The following is a 17,200-nucleotide window of genomic DNA, read 5'->3' on the forward strand; positions in this document are numbered from 1 at the left end:
TTAGATGTTTGGAGGGTAAAAGGTAGTAAAGCTTTGAGGTGGCACCACTAAATCAACTTTGGGTCCTGTGTTCCAAACGAAAGGGGTTTTCAATTTTAGGGTGGCCAAAAACACCCTTCATCCTCAAGGGTTTTCGGTTTTTGAATGGATATGAGTTTTAGGGTTTGACATGGCCCAATAAGAGGTTTTCGGTTTCAATGTGACCCAAAGAAAAAGGGTTTTCGGTCATGGGTTAATTGGGCCAAGACTTCTAAGCAAAGACCCAAAAATTGGTTCTTGTTTAGCTATTAGATCAAACTTGAGCTTATAAGAGGTTATTACGACTAGATTCTTAGTGTAAGCATATATAAACTCATATTACATTGTCATTTATGAATTTCGATAATCCAATGCAACAAGGTTACATAGAGAAATTGTTTGTACATGAATACAATCTCAACCCTAAATTTACTAGTTGTGACACATAACATAGTACATACCAACTCTTTCATTTTCCAACATACAAATTACCATCTTACCCTTCTCTGAAAAACATATACAAAAACTTGTGTTTCTCTTTCTCAACAACACCATGATTCATGAATGATTCCAAACAAAAAATGACAACATTAACCATCACAAATACAAGACCAACTCTGAGGGGTAAAATAGTAATTATAAAAAATAATCAGGTGTCTTTCGAGAAGTATCGGGTTCAATTTGCTTCGGGGCTGGATCAAACTGAAGAAAATTTTGTTCCATGTTGTCACTAATTTCCAAAATAGCCGCCATGTTTCCACATCGATAACAGTAGTTTGGTGCACTAAATACTGTCACCACATTTTTATCCTGAAAAATAACACCAAATATGTAAGAAATAAATATGTAAAAAAATAATAATAAATAAATAAAGAAATTTGAAAAGACACCTGGCACCAGTTGAAACCCTCCATTACAAGCTGGTGTGCTCTTGAAATGAGAGAGAGGCCATTCGTATGATTAAACTGCGTTGCTATGTCTTGTCCAAATGTATACCCCGCGCCACGTGGCGATATCCCCCACCCACATCTGTCATCTGGATCAGACCATAGCAGATCACACATCGGCCCTTCATGTGGGACCTACACACACACACACAAACACACACTTTAGTTGAGAAATAGCAATGTACTTTCCTAATCTTTAAATAAATAAATAAATTCATGTACCTCTTGGATTCGGTCCAATGCTCGGATATTGTCTAGAGTATCCAATGATGGTGAAAGCCCGCCATGTAAGCAAAAGATCTATAAAAGATGTATGACGTGGATAATAAAATAAATAAAAAAAGAAGTATGACGTGGATAAAAATACAAACATTCTAACCTGGCTTTCAATGAGTGCTGTAAGAGGTAAGTAATCGAAGAGGTCTGTGAAATGCTTCCAAACATTTGCATTTCCGTATTTCCTCAAACATTCATCATAGAAACCATATCTGTTTTTTTTTTAAAAAAAAAAGAACAAAATCAGTATTATAAAAGTTGTTCAAATCCTACACTTTTTAGGTAAACGCCTAAAAAAGGTTTAAGGTGTTACACTTGAGTAATTTGGCGACTTTCATGATTTCCTCTAAGAATGGTAAGCCTGTCTCTATAACGAACTTTTAGAGCCACCAAGAGTGTGACAGTTTCCACTGAATAATACCCGCGATCTGCATCAATGATTTTGTTAAAATGATCACGAAATACACAATTTGTTTCATAAACAATCAGTTTTTTTGTTACTTTCTCTCTAATTAAGCAGCCTACTCTTTCACTTTTTTCCATAAATAAGCTGCCTTTTCTTCACTTCTTAATAAGCAGTCTATCAAGGACTTAACGCTATAAATGCATAAACAACCCCATGTCAGATTCACTACAGAAAGTAGAAACTACATCTTTTGCTATTATATTGGTCAAGTCTCCCCATACTCAAGAATACGCAGGAATTTCAGTCGATCATAAACTTCCATCAATGAACAAAGAACTTCAATATCTAGAATTCTCTAAGTCCAATTGCAAGAAGAAAACAAGCGACATCGAAAAATTCTCATCAAACCCTAAATCCTAACAATACCTCATTAAGCACACGTACAAAAGTAAAAACAAAAGATAAACTCACCAACATAATCTCCCATGAAAAGATAATTGGTATCAGGGGGATTTCCACCAATCCGAAACAGCTCAACCAGATCGTAAAATTGACCATGAATATCACCGCACACCGTCACCGGACACTTCACCGGCTGCACATTCCATTCCTCGACAAGTATAGTCCTGGCCTGCTCACAAAGCGTTTTTACCTCCGATTCCGTTAACGGCTTGCACTCCATCAGCTGCTCTATCTGTCGATCTAGATCCGCCTGCGACGGCATTTTCGCCCTCTTTATTTCCCCACCAAACTATAGAAGATCTGATTACCAAGGACTAAATCAACACAATACTTCTAGCTCCTATAAAATCCCACAATCTACCAAACCAAAGCGAATCAACATTCAACAGAAAATCTAGGGTTTGAATTCAGTAAAAAAAATTAAATGGTTACAGAGATTCCTCCTCGTTAAGTCAAACCATCAAATATTCCTCCTACAATTTGATGTTGATTAATCTGTTTGTAGATTGTAGAATGTGTGTGTTGAGTGCGGTGTTCAAGCAGGAGTGAAATGAAACTCAAATGAAATGCAGATTTTAGGCGCGTCAAATTTGACCGGCTCAGGTGACGCCCTCGAGTCAAAGTCATTTCAGAGATGGTTTCCACGTGGCATTCAAATGCTAACATGCACCCGTCAACGATTCAAATAAGAACACACGATACGATTAGTTGAGTAGTTTACCATAATAATGATGTTAAAATGAAGTTTTCTAAAATGTGTTGAGGTTTTTTATAACTTAGGAGGAAAGTAATTTATCAAAAATAAGATGTTTTTAGGGATGCCTGTAATAGTTAAATTTTGGGTATGGTTTTCAAAATTTAGAAATAAAAAAACATGTTTGTATAAATAGGATTCCGCACAGGTGACCTCCGATGGCTCTGAGGAATTAGGATACTTTCTGCGGAATGACAATATGGTAAATTAAGGAGGGACATGTGTAAAATTGACGTAATGACAATATGGTAAAGCAACGTGTTCTTCAGCGTATCGAAAAAAAACCCTAAAATCCAAAAATCTTGTCTTTAGAGAAGAACAAATATGTAGAGCTAAATGAGCAATATGTGGAGGGTGCTCCGAGGAATTGTTTTTAAACTTGTTTTGTTGTGTTTTTTTGCCTCATCAATTTCTCAAAGCATAAGTTCATTTCGCGGAGTCCTCGGAGGTAGCTTTACGGAATCCATGTCTATATGTGAAAAAATCCGTTTTTTATGTCTATATTTTGAAAAACACCCACCAAAATATTTTTATTATGGTCATAATCTTTGTTTTTATTCATTGTTTGAAAAAAAAACTTTTTATAATTTATATTGGTGTGATCAGTAATAAGAAAAAAACTCTTTTATTCGGTTCTTCCAAACACCCTCTAGAACTACAAAGTTGTTTTGTAATGTTATTGAATGAATATATTAAGTCAAAGAATTTATAATTTTCCCTTTAAAAAACAACGTTCAATGTACATAAAATTGACAAATTCTAAAATCTAATGATATATAATCATTTATTTTACTAAATTATAAAGATTTGTGAAATACAATAGACTAGAGATGAAAACACCATTATCTCCTTTATTCAATTCATGTATCCATTTAAAACATAGAAAACAATTATAGAGTGACTGTTCGAAACTTTCTTCTATAAAAGATTATACAATCGATTAAAAACGTAAATAACTTCCACTTAATATGAAATATATTACAACCCTACCTTATTGGAACTCAATGCACATGAACAATTGAAAACCATTTGATCTCAAATTTTGAATTAAAGAAAGGAGCAAAATACAGACATATAGATGATTTCTTAGAAATTGAAGCCATTTTTGCTTTGTTCTTCATGAAAGTTGAAGTTGTTTCTACTTTATTCAATCAATATTCTCATTCAATCTATAATATTAAAATCTTTTTGTTTTTTTCGTCTTTTTCTTCTAGTTAGCCCTTCCTTCATGGTGGTTTCTTGATAATCTATTTTTTGATTTTGGAATTATAGCTAATTTGGGATAGGAGAATGATAACATAGATGATGAAGACATATTGGTTGTTGTTGTAAAGGAGAGCGGGAGGAAGAAGGTGGGATCGTGGTTGTTTTAAAGGAAAGGGTGTAACACCCCGTTTTGAAAGTACTCGGTTGTGGTCCCAGAAGCCAAAGGGTAGGAGCGATTCGGTCTTTCATGGGTCTCGAGTTTTATCCGAAAGGTTTTAGGCTTAGGGTTTCTCGCCACCTTTTCATGGATATAAAGTCCGTCGGAAACGGACATAGAGTGACGGAGTTATGACACTTTGAAGTTATTGTCAATTTTAGCCCCTAATGGAGTTTTGTGACAAGGCAGCCCATGCATGCAAGGAATGCATGTGTGTGTTTAGCTGGGTATGCCTAGCATACAAGGACGTTTGGTCGCGGGCGCGGAGAGGCATACGCCCAACGTACTCTCAGTGTTTCTAAATTCCTAATTTTAGGGCTATGTCACTATAAAAGGAATAATATGCCTTAGGGGTCAGCTTCCATCTCCTTAGACAACCAACACGAAACCCTAACCCTCCCTTGAGTGTTCTTGGAGCTTTGGAGGCCATTAGAGAGCATTTTGGTGTTGTGAAACCATTTTCAAGCAAGTGAAGAGTATAGAAGGGTGGTAGATCAAAGGGGAAGCAGTAGATCCAAGATTGTGGTTCCATTTCAAATCATTTTGAGCTCGGGGGATCGAGAGACTAGCAGTTCGGGGATCAGCCAGCTAGCAGCGAAATGTTATTCGCAAGGTTCGACAGTCAACTTGTGAGGTGAGTCTCCTTACTGTTTGTATGGGTCTAAGGCACCAATGCCGACCCATTTAGTTTATGTATGATATGAAGACCCGGGGGCTAGCCCTAGGCATTATGCATGAAAGATCAGGAGGCGGCTCCTGGCACATAGTATGTAACAGCCTAATTTTTTAGGCCAAAAATTTCATTTTTAAATAAATACTTCGCAACATAGTTTACCAAAACATTACAAAAGTCATGTCATTTTATAAAAACTATAATAATGTGTTCGGAAACCATCTCAACATAAGTAATATATATCAGAGTACAATCCTAGAAACTCAATGCGGAAAACATATGTGTGTTTGTGTGTGACGCACCACTACACCAACGACTCCTTCACCTTAGACAAAGAGGTACCTGAAACCAAAACTGAAACTGTAAGCACAAAGCTTAGTGAGTTCCCTCATCATACCACATACCATACAATCACATAGCATACATACTGTCGGGCATTTCTGGGGTGCCCGACGTGCCCATGTCAAGCCATTCTGGGGTGCTAACCTACCCATGTCAAGCCATTCTGGGGTGCTGACCTACCCATGTCAAGCCGTTCTGGGGTGCCAACTACCCTCCGGTCCATCTCAACCGACATCGGGGACTATTTCACCCCTACCTCTATCATACAATAACAAAATATAATCATACGATCAGGCATATCAGGGGTACTGACCTACCCTTCGCTCCTAACGACCAAGTCAGGGAAAAACTATTCCCTGCTACTACCACTAACTCACATAGCATATCACATAAGCATATCTCATAAGCATATTACATAAACATATCTCGTAAGCATAACAAGATAATTATCACAAAGACGATTATCTACTAATTACTCTTGTTGGTGGGCCGGCATTGTGGCCTTAGACCCACCCCTACTGGAAGGTAATTCTCCTCGAAGTCGTGTTGCATCTGCACTGTCCTCGGTGTGAAAGTCGGCTCTCCTTGACTCCTTAGTCCCTACACAACAACCCTTCTAAGTTATCAATTTGTACCCACAACCCTTTCAAGGGTCAACTTGAATCCAAGTCAAAGTCAAAGTCAAAGTCAAACCCTGGTCAAGTCAACTCTTTGGTTGACCAGACTTGTCGAGTTCCTACGTCCACATAATACTACAAACCCGTCCCCACTCGTCGAGTCTAGCAAGAGCTCGACGAGTTCACCTTCAACAACACTTCAATCAATCTTCAACCGACTCGACGAGTTCTTCCTTGAACTCGTCGAGTTCATCTTCTGCATATGAATACGTCCAGTCTATGACTCGCCGAGTAGTAAGAACAACTCGTCGGGTCCATCTTGAAAGACTAAGAGATTGCCTTGGACTCGCCGAGTGTGTTCTAGCACTTGTCGAGTCCCATGATTTCCAGGTGCAAGGCAAACCTCTAGCAGGCTGAGCGTTCCTTCCACTCAACCAAAACCATTTCCAGAAGACAATTTTTGGGGAAAAAGCGTCTCGACTCGCTGAGTCACCCAAGTGACTCACCGAGTCCCTCCTTGTCCAATACTATACAGTCGATTTCAGTGGGGCTTAATGCATCCAAATCATAGATCTCACCTCCTACGGTCCCTTTTATACGTAAAGTCATGAACTTGATGTCCATGCATGGGGTCTTTTGCTCAAAAAGCCATAAAAGATGGTCTTGTGGAAACAAGGTAGGCACCTTTATGCCATAAAGACCCCCAATAACCCCAGATCTGAAGCACAAACTGACTTCCAATACTCAATCCCAAATACAACCTTTCTAGGTCTTAGAAAGATGTAGAAAAAGGCCCACAATCAAGATCAAGACAATGAATAGACAAGGTTTCAGCTTTATGCCTCTAATAAGCTGGAAATATGCTCAAAACTCTGGATCTTCTTGTTCCCTCTTAATCTCACAATCCTCCTACTCTTCTTCAAGCTTCAATCACACAAAGTAACACCACAAGGCTCAAGAACACACTAAAAACGGCTAGGGTTTCGAGTTAGGGTTTGCTCTGGATGATGGGGGTTGAGTTGAGGAGTTATAATGTGTTTAAATAGGGTGCAAACCCTCAATTTAGGGTTTCACTCAAACAACGTCTACTCCTCGAGTCAGTCTCCCGACTCATCGAGTAGACTACTTAAACTTCCCGCGGATCACGACTCTACTCGACGAGTTGGGCCTCCAACTCGCCGAGTCCCAGAGAAAACATAATAAATACTTGAACTAAAGGCATACCAGGAATCGGGTGTTACAAATCTCCCCCACTTATCTTAGACTTCGTCCTTAAAGTCTGCTGCTCGGTCATGAAAAAGCTCGGGGTAATTCTCCCTCATCTCGTCCTCCGAATCCCAGGTCCATTCTGATCCCTTGCGGTGCCGCCACTGTACCTTAACCAACTCCACTCTCTTGTTCCTCAGATCCTTCGATTTCCTGTCAAGGATTGACACTGGCCGCTCGATGTAATCCAGACTGTCATCCACCTGAATATCCTCTAATGGCACTACTACCGAATTGTCCACCAGACACTTCCGTAACTGGGAGACGTGAAAAGTGCTATGTATATGACTGAGTTTGGCTGGCAGATCCAGCCTATATGCCACCTTGACCACCCGGGCTACAACCCTGAGGGGTCCAATATACCTGTGGCCCAGCTTGCCCCACTTCCTGAATCGAATGACGCTCTTCCAAGGCGACACTTTCAGGAGCACCATATGTAACGCTCGTGTTTCTAGGCTAGGCATTAATATTGACATAATGGTTTAGGTTAACTGTAACGACCGAAAAATTCCAACCAATTTAAATTTTTCAAAAACAACCCGATCTCTTTAAATTATTACAAAAAGGTTTTCAATACAATTTATTTAGAGTATTCCCAGAATCACATCACAACATAAACATGAGGAGCGGTACGATCACACCTTCGCCTTGCCACGGTCTCCTGAAGAACCTGAAAAATATTAAACCACAACTGTAAGCCCGAAAGATTAGTGAGATATCCACAAAATACCAACCACATATATCATACACATAACATGCCATATCATATCTGAACACAGAACAACCATGCACTTCGGGTCTACTGTGTGACTGGTCCGCCGCACCGGCCAACAGTCCACCTGGTCCATCCTCCGAGTCTAGCCATATACATCGAGTCTGCAGTGTGATTGGTCCGCCCGCACCAGGCCTTCAATCCACCTGGTCCACTCTCTGAGTCTACAGTATGACTGGTCCGCCCGCACCGGGCCTTCAGTTGGCCTGGTCCACTCTCTGAGTCTACAGTATGACTGGTCCGCCCGCACCGGGCCTTCAGTCAGCCTGGTCCACCCTCCGAGCCTCGGCACGTCTGGTCCGCCCTCTTGGGGCCTACAACATATCCGGACCGCTCGCTGGGCCTTCGGAACAACCGTTCCGCCCTGGGTATCTTGTGCTATAGCACAAAGCAGGACCCGCCTCAACCCAACTCCAGTCCAAACAACCATGTGCACATAATCATATAATCATATAACAATTCACAGTCAACAAGCCGATCAAACAGATCACATAACATATCATCATCCTAATCAGGATACCGACCTATTCGGTCGCTAGCATAACATCACCCTACATATCAGGTACCGACCTTAACTAGGTCTCTAACATATACCATCCTAGCTAACAGGATGCAACATATCAAAGCAATAACATAACAACAAATACCCGGATCTTAATCCGATAAAGGGCCGGCCTTGGTGCCTTAGACCCTATTGATATAGTGAGGATAACTCACCTCGAAATTGCCGACTGAACAGATAACCCAAGCTGCTCCGATCACTGATACGATCTCCACCACTGGCCAACCACCAAACCACTGAACTCAAAACAATATCCAATAATTACCAAAATGCCCCTGGATGTCAACTGGTCAACCCTTGGCTGACTCTACTCGCCGAGTCAACCCGATGACTCGACGAGTCCCCATGCTCAGAACTTTTCCCCAATCCGCGACTCAACTCGCCGAGTCACCCCGATACTCGCCGAGTCCAACAACTCTGATTCCCTTCACACTCGACTCACCGAGTCATCCCTTGACTCACTGATTCACAACTCAACCCGAAGAAAGGACAGGTCCTCACGACCAGACTCGCCGAGTCCAAGAACAGACTCGTCGAGTCCAAGGCTATCTTCAACCTACTCGCCGAGTTGTTCTTCCAACTCGCCGAGTTCTAGACCATCTTCAAGCAACTCGCCAAGTACACCCTTGTGACTCGCCGAGTGCCTCTAGATCTCATTCCAAACAGAACCTTCCAGGCCATGCAATTGATCCAAAACGTAGATCTAGCCTCCTACAACCCATCCATCACGTAAAGTGGCGAACTTTACGTGAATCCAAAGAGATCTAGGCATTTTACACTTTAGGGTTTGGGTTTAGGACAAGATAGCTTCACCAATCACTTATCGACAGGGACTTTATGCATTTTTGGATCATCACTACTCCAGATCTGAGGTAGCATCCTCAGATCCGTCTTCCAATCCCGAAATAGCTCATGAAATACTCCAAAAACCCCAAAACAACCACCATGGATGACAATAAGGGAAAAAGGGCTCAAGACAGAGGATTCTTACCCCAAAGATGAGCCTAAACTGATGTAGACTTCAGATCCACAAGCCCTCTTGGTGCTATCCTCGAATTCCTCCAACTTCTCTTCACAAATTCCTTCTTCCAAGCTTCAATCCTCTCAATAATGGAGTTTCTCAAGATTAGGGTTTCCTCTGGAACACTCAGGGGAAATAGAGGCTGAAAAGAAGGCATATCATTCTTTAAATAGGATGCAAACCCCGAAGATTAGGGTTTTCTTCACCCAGCACCAACTCGCCGAGTCCAACCGCCGACTCGCCGAGTTGGCCACTTAACACGCGACTAGAATTGCGACTCTACTCGCCGAGTCCACCCATGGACTCGCTGAGTTGCCCTTATACATTTTCACTTTGAACCCTGAACTTGCACTCCTGAACTCGGGATGTTACAATTCTCCCCCACTTAAATTAGGCTTCGTCCTCGAAGCCTGGGGCAACTCAACTCCAGAAATACTCCTGCCACGCACCACTTGGCATTAACTAAACCAGGTTCCTCAAAGCACAACCATAGAAACCCGAAAACTCACTTTTCCTTCCCGCGGTGTTCCGACCACCGCTTCAAGCCGGCCACCGGCTTCGACCTCTGATAACCACACTTATCAACTGAGTACTACCCATAATGCAACACTGCTCCAAATCACAACAATCACTAGACCCACATGAGCTAGATATAACCCTGAACCACCGCGTTCCCGATCCGAGTCCAACTCTATCCACTCCATGTTGACAAAATGACACATTCTTCAGCCTCAGAGCAACTCCCGTGAGTTCTCCTCTAGGAATCACATGTACATGCTGATCTAGCTTTAATACCCTCGAAATGGGAAAACCTGCCACACTAACGACACCTCCAAACATCCCCCAGGATGAATCACCACTACATACACAATTCCTCGATCAGAATCAAACTGGGAATCCAAGACTCCCTCCCAGCATCCTTTCCGAGCCTCTTGGCTCTACCCTCACGGAAATCCTTCCGCAACCTCAACAATCATCCCATCCGGATGTAATTCCATACCACTGCCGCAATCAGGCCGCCCAAAGACCATAATTGGAACATATCAATCTCAACTCTGCACTACTGCTTTCACTTCCGTGAATTTACACTCCCTCTCGGAGTTACATTCCTCTCTCTCTTTCCCTTACCAAGGGAATCCACTTGGCCGGCTTGTCACTACGACAAGTGCCACGGTGCTCGCCCAATGCTACACCACTCCTTTAGCATAACCGCTATCCACGCAGCACACATGCTCTGAATCTGCTCGCAAGGACCCTTGAGTCCATGCATTATCTCCGCTAATCAAGATCAATACCCGGGGCCAGACCTTCTAATGCTAACACATCGCGACATACTCAACCCATTTCCTCAAACCGATCTAACAATACCTCCAGAGTATTCAGCATGACTGGACCGCCTTACCAAGCCTTCAGCCAATCTGGACCACTCTCAGAACCTTCAGCCAATCTGGACTGTTCTCCAGGGCCTTCAGCCTGGCTGGACCGTTCTCCGAGCCTTCGGCCTGACAGGTACGCCTAACGGCCTTCAGTCTGTTCGGACCGCTCAACTAGCATCCATCATTCCGAGTTATCTCTCCGGGAAACCTTCCCATGCATACTGTTCTAGCCCTCTAGGGGTTCCGAACTTTATCTCCATCATACATACTCAATCCCGGCCTGATCCCAGGCCCTCCACAATCAAATGCCCTAAGTCTGTATCCCGCCCCGCATGCCTGCCACTTACTCATACCAGCCTACCCTCTTGGTTGACAGAACACTGCTGAATCCCAAGCAGCTAAACAACCTCCAATGCTCATCGATCTTCCGGAGAATTTTCCAATTCTCCCCCACTTATAGTATTGACTAACAACCACCGGTCGTCATCACCGACCTCCCTCAACACCCTACACAACACAAACACTTACACGCGAACTGCGTCCCGGAAGCACTAGCAACGTTCACCAAGTCACTTTTCAACACTGATCATCCCGAGCTCGAAAGAAACTCAATCTTCAGCTAACCACTCCTCAGACTGCAGATGCTACCCGACATTCAGACCAACGCCAGATTTCCACTAATAACCCTCATGAATGATAACCAACGAAATTCCCAACACTAATCCATAACCAAACCATAACCCTCAAAGAACAACAAATACCACACCGAAAACCATACAATGAAACTAGCAGATAAACACTACTCCACAATAATCACAAGATAACAAGACATCAAGAAAGAAACATACCCGCAGCTACATCTGACACTGCTCTGACCTCCTCTGCTGTAAGCTGAAAAGCACGACCCTGAGCCCTTGGGGGCTCCGCTCCACTCTGACCTCCACTCGTGATCCTCAAAGTGGCCGGTGCTGGAGCCTGCACCGGTCCTGCAGCAAGCTGTAGGCAGTTGACCCTCAAGTGCCCAACCTAATGACAATGATAACAAATCCTCAAATCCCGAACTGGCGCTGACTGCCGACAACCCCTCGCATAGTGCCCCTCCTTTCCGCACTTGCGGCATGCACCACCAGACCTATAAACTCCGGTGTGACCCTTCCCACACTTCCCACAAGCGTGGCTGCTCTGATATCCCACCCTAGAATCAACGGTCTTGGACCGTTTCGGCGCCGGCTGCGACTGCACCGGAGCGTGCCTCAGCTCACACAACTGCAACTCAATCTCCAACTCACGCCGCCTGGCGGCCTCCTGCAACTCCAACAAAGTCTCGCACCTCTGCGTAGACACAAACTGTCTGATAGAAACCCGAAACTCACTTTTCCAAACTAGGTTCCTCAAAGCACAACCATAGAAACCCGAAACTCACTTTTCCTTCCCGCGGCGTTCCGACCACCGCTTCAAGCCGGCCACCGGCTTCGACCTCTGATAACCACACTTATCAACTGATTACTACCCATAATGCAACACTTCTCCAAATCACAACAATCAATCGACCCACGTGAGCTAGATATTGTTGGATAAGGTGTCTAAGTCCATAACTATTTCTGGTCAATACTTGACTCGACCCGGCATGGTCCATTTGGGTTGCATGGCACCATGCAATTGGATAGACTAAATGAGAGAAATAACACTTGGAGATTATTAATATATTATAAGTTCTAATATATTAATAATATTATTTGATTAGTTTGATCAAAGAATTAATTTAGAATTAATTAAGTGATCAAAAGATAACTAATTAAATATATGGGTTGATTATGTAAATCATTCATATCTTGTATAGTGGGATAAGAGGCTCCATGGATTATCAAGTTGGGTTCCACCCATAGGATACTCCATGGATGCTCCATGGGAGTTACAAACCCATGGGTCATGGAAATGAAGAGTCATGACACATTAGGGTTTACATGGTGTAACCCTAGATGTGTCAACACTATATAAGAATCCCATTCTCCACCAAAATGGTTACACATATGAAACAAGAGGGCTAGGCTGATTTCAAGAAGTGTGTATTCTCTCAAAAGTCTTTCCAAGAGCATTTGGTGTTGTGTGAAGCATTTGAGGCATCACACTTGGGGTGCTAGGCTCACAAGGTTTCAAGGAACATAAGCAACAACAAGGTAAGTTATTCTATCTTTCATTCAAGTTAAAAATTGTTCCCCATGTATGCTAGATAGGAATATAACCTTGGAATTCAACTTTGCATGATAATTAGACAAACATAGATCCAAGGTTATTAGGGTTGCATGTACACTTAGGAAGTGTTAGAATGCTCAAAACCCATCAGTGGTATCAGAGCCTAGGCTTGTTTGTTTGTTATTTGTGCTTAAAAGTTGAAAAAAGTCGAAAAACTTGTTGTCTGCCTGATGAACTCGCCGAGTCCATGGGGAGACTCGCCGAGTTCACTTGTATCTTCAACCTACTCGCCGAGTAGGTTCATGCACTCGGCGAGTAGGAGCCACAGAGTGCAGATTTTCGACTTTAGTTGCTGGAAATGGACTAGAAACATTACCCTAAATTGTTTTGGTACTTGAAAACTTGTTTTAGGTGTTGTAATGTCTTTGCTAATCCATTTACAACAACTAGTTATCAAAATTACAAAGTTTTAAGTGTAATTTTGATTCTTGAAAGTGTTCATGTTCATGTTCTTGATCTTATGATGTTTAGATGATCATAGGAATTATTTGTAACCTATGTGGTAGTTTAATTCTTGATCATAATGTGTTTTAATGGAGTCCATAACTTGTCCTCAAGTTATGGAAAACCAAAAGTCACTTGAATTAAAACCATTAAAAGAACACAAGAGTTAGAAAAATGAAGAGTCTTCATTTTTATTACTCTAATAAACTCATAAGTTACAAGAAATGAAAGGTTTTGAAAGTTTACAAAACTTGCCCTCAAGTTTTGGAACAAGTAAAGTCATGCTAAAACTTTAGTTCCAACCCTTAGAATTTTAAAAGTTAAAATTCTACCCTTATACTACTTATAATATTATAAGTTAATAATATATCTATATGTATAAGATTAAAGTCGTCTTACCGCTAGTACGCCTCATTCACGAAGCCGGTCTATAAGGTGGGTATAAGGTTGTTGCCTATAAAATGGCAACTTAATGGGTGTCCACTCTCACCCACCGCTTGCTTGACTGGTGGAGGGTCGTTAGCCGAACGAGTAGGACAAGGACTTATAAATTCTCATTAATAGTATGATGAATATTATAAAGTAACTAAATGTTTTATTAAATTCCCAATCTTAGTTACTTTAGGAAAAATGTGAATAAGGTGTTAATCCATGAAATTACACTTTACACTTTGTTTAAGTCGTTGGTGGAGCGTGTGTGGTTAACCGGCACACTAACTTGGACTTAACAAGGTAGGTAAAGGGTGACTTAAGGTTTATTATAGTATCGGTGGAGCGTGTGTGGTTTACCGGCACATAGATTTAGTGATAAACTTTAAGGGTACCAAGTGATTTGCATGGTTACTTCACACCTCGTTTTGTGATCCTCGGTATCCCAGTCACAAAACTTGGAGGTCACACTCGAGATTGAAACATGCCTTTGAAAAGTTCATTGAATCTCAAAGAATCTAGGAATTTCTAAGAACCAATCAAAAACCTAATATTTAATATTTTGTTTTTCATGGTGGAAATTGGTGAATCGTCATTCACCTACCTTTCAAATATGTTATAGCTTGGATTACGACATACCTCTTCTAAGTTATAATATATTGTGATTGGATCCTATCCTTAATATTACATTTGGGTGTTTTATTAAGGACTCTCTTAATATCTAAACTAATCTTGTCCTCTTCCTTCAGATGTCTTCAAACAATGCTGCTTCTGGCTCTAATCCTAATGGCTCCTTTACCCTTATGAACTTGTGTGGGAAAGTCACTTTTGATGGATCCAACTTCAATGAGTGGATCAGAAACATCAGGATGATTACCCGCTACGAGGACAAAGAATATGTCCTTGACAAGGAGCTTAAGGAGATTGATGAGACCACTGCAACTCCCCAGGAGATCGCTGACTTTCGGGCACATGAAAGGGATGCTACCAAAGTGGCATGCATCATGATGGACACAATGAAAGCGGAACTCCAAAAGTCCTATGAGGATTTCTACCCTTATGAAATGCACCAAGATCTGATGGAAAGATACCATCAAAGTGCACGACAAGAGAGGTATGAAATCATCTGCTCCATGATAACAACCATGATGAAGGACGGGGAATCCGTCACGAACCACATTCAGAAAATGTAAAGGTATGTGGATCGATTGCTGAAGCTTAATGTGAACTTCCCTGAGGAGCTTGCAATAGATATCATTTTGCACTCCTTACCATCGTGCTATGACCAATTCCGCATGACATATCACATGAATAAGGAAGAGGTCACACTCAGCAAACTTCAGGGACGTCTCAAGACCGCTAAAACAGGTCTTAAGGGGAAGTCGGTTGTTAACACGCCTACTCCAAACTCCACTCCGGTTTTGGCAATCGGGAAAAGTCGAGGGAAGAAGAGAAAGAGCTCTTCAAAGGGTACCAAGGCTCGGACCCTTGATGGCTCTTCTTCAAGTGGAACCAAGAAAGGTTTCGTTACTCCTTCTTCTGACCCAAAAGAGGCTGAATGCTTCTATTGCCATGAAAAATCACATTGGAAGCGGAACTGCCCAAAATACCAGCAAGATGTGAAGGATGGGAAAGTTAAACCCAACCATGCAGGTATTTACACTATCATTTCTAATAACTCACCCCATTCTAAATCTTGGGTACTTGATACCGGTTGTGGTATTCATATTTTTTGTGACTTGCAGGGACTAAGAAGAAGTGAGAATGTGGAGCAAGGAGGAATAAACCTAATCATGGGGAATAGGAAAGCTTTACCTGTCACCAAGATTGGAGTTTATACTTTATCGCTAAGTAGTGGGTTTAGTTTAGATTTGAATAAGTGTTGTTATTCGCTAGAAATGGCAAGAAATATTATTTCCTTTCATGCATTGTATAAACAAGGTTTCACCTTTTCATTTGATAATGAAGTTGGTTCGATTAATGCTTTTTTTAATAATGTTCTTTATTTTAAAGCATTACCTTGTGATGGCGTGTATGAAACAATATCTGTGGTTGATAACTTAGGAAATAATGTATTGTGTATTGATTCTGTTAATAATAATTTGGATAAAGCATCATTATGGCATTGTCGTCTTGGACATATAAGCAAGAAACGCATAGGCCAACTCCAAAAGGATGGAGTCTTGGAGTCATTTTACCTAAAGTCAGATGATAGTTGCGAATCATGCTTACTTGGAAAAATGACAAAGTCACCCTTCACAGGCTCGTGTGAGAGGGGTGAAGGTTTGTTGGACCTTGTACACATGGATGTGTGTGGACCATTCAAACATGCCACAAGGGATGCTAATCGTTATTATTTGACTTTTACTGATGATTACAGTAGATATGGATATGTCTACTTGATCAAGCATAAGTCAGAGACTTTCGAAAGGTTTAAGGAATTTAAAAAGGAAGTCGAGAATCAATTGGGCAGGAACATTAAGATGCTTCGATCCGATCGTGGTGGTGAGTATCTTAGTTCAGATTTCCTTGACTATCTAAGGGAATGTGGGATAGTCTCACAATTGACACTTCCCAGGACACCACAGTTGAATGGTGTGGTTGAGAGGCGTAATCGAACCTTGTTGGATATGGTTCGTTCCATGATGAGTCGAGCTTCGCTACCAATCTCATTTTGGGGGTATGCCTTAGAGACTGCCGCCCATATCCTTAATCTAGTCCCTACAAAGAAAGTTGCCAAAACTCCTCATGAGATGTGGATTGGTAAAGTACCTAAACTAGACCACATCAGATTTGGGGTTGCGAGGCTTTCGTGAGACGCGAGACTCATGATAAGATTGAACCTCGAAGCGAGAGGTGTATTTTCATCGGCTACCCACAACAATCCTTTGGTTACCTCTTCTACAGACCTAGTGAAAATGTGGTCTTCGTAGCTAGGAGGGCTTTCTTTAGAGAGAGAGAGTTTATAAGCCAAGGAAACAGTGGGAGGCAAGTTGATCTTGAAGAAATTCAAGAGTTAAGCGGTGAAGGAACTTCAAACCCTAGCACTCAACTTGAGGAGGAAACTCCTGTTGAGCCAATTGACAAGTCTGTACCTTTGAGGCGGTCCACAAGGGTTAGGAATGCTCCTGAGCATTACTATGGATTCCATATTACTGC

General features: G+C 41.8%; 1 protein-coding gene across 1 annotated transcript; it reads right to left on the bottom strand.

Moving 5' to 3' along the window:
- Window positions 1-469: 469 nt before the first annotated feature.
- Window positions 470-2,662, bottom strand: LOC145065676 (serine/threonine-protein phosphatase PP2A-2 catalytic subunit-like). Its single transcript, XM_079012717.1, has 6 exons — window positions 2,119-2,662; window positions 1,555-1,669; window positions 1,345-1,453; window positions 1,188-1,265; window positions 909-1,100; window positions 470-828 (listed from the first exon to the last, which is right to left on the bottom strand). The coding sequence occupies exons 1-6, from the start codon at window positions 2,369-2,371 to the stop codon at window positions 655-657; spliced, it is 921 nt and encodes a 306-aa protein (XP_078868843.1). The 5' UTR covers window positions 2,372-2,662; the 3' UTR covers window positions 470-654.
- Between the last annotated feature and the right edge of the window lie 14,538 nt (window positions 2,663-17,200).

Source organism: Lactuca serriola, chromosome 8 (assembly GCF_051521515.1).
Source record: "Lactuca serriola cultivar US96UC23 chromosome 8, Lser_US96UC23_V15, whole genome shotgun sequence".
Classification (NCBI taxonomy): Eukaryota; Viridiplantae; Streptophyta; class Magnoliopsida; order Asterales; family Asteraceae; genus Lactuca; species Lactuca serriola.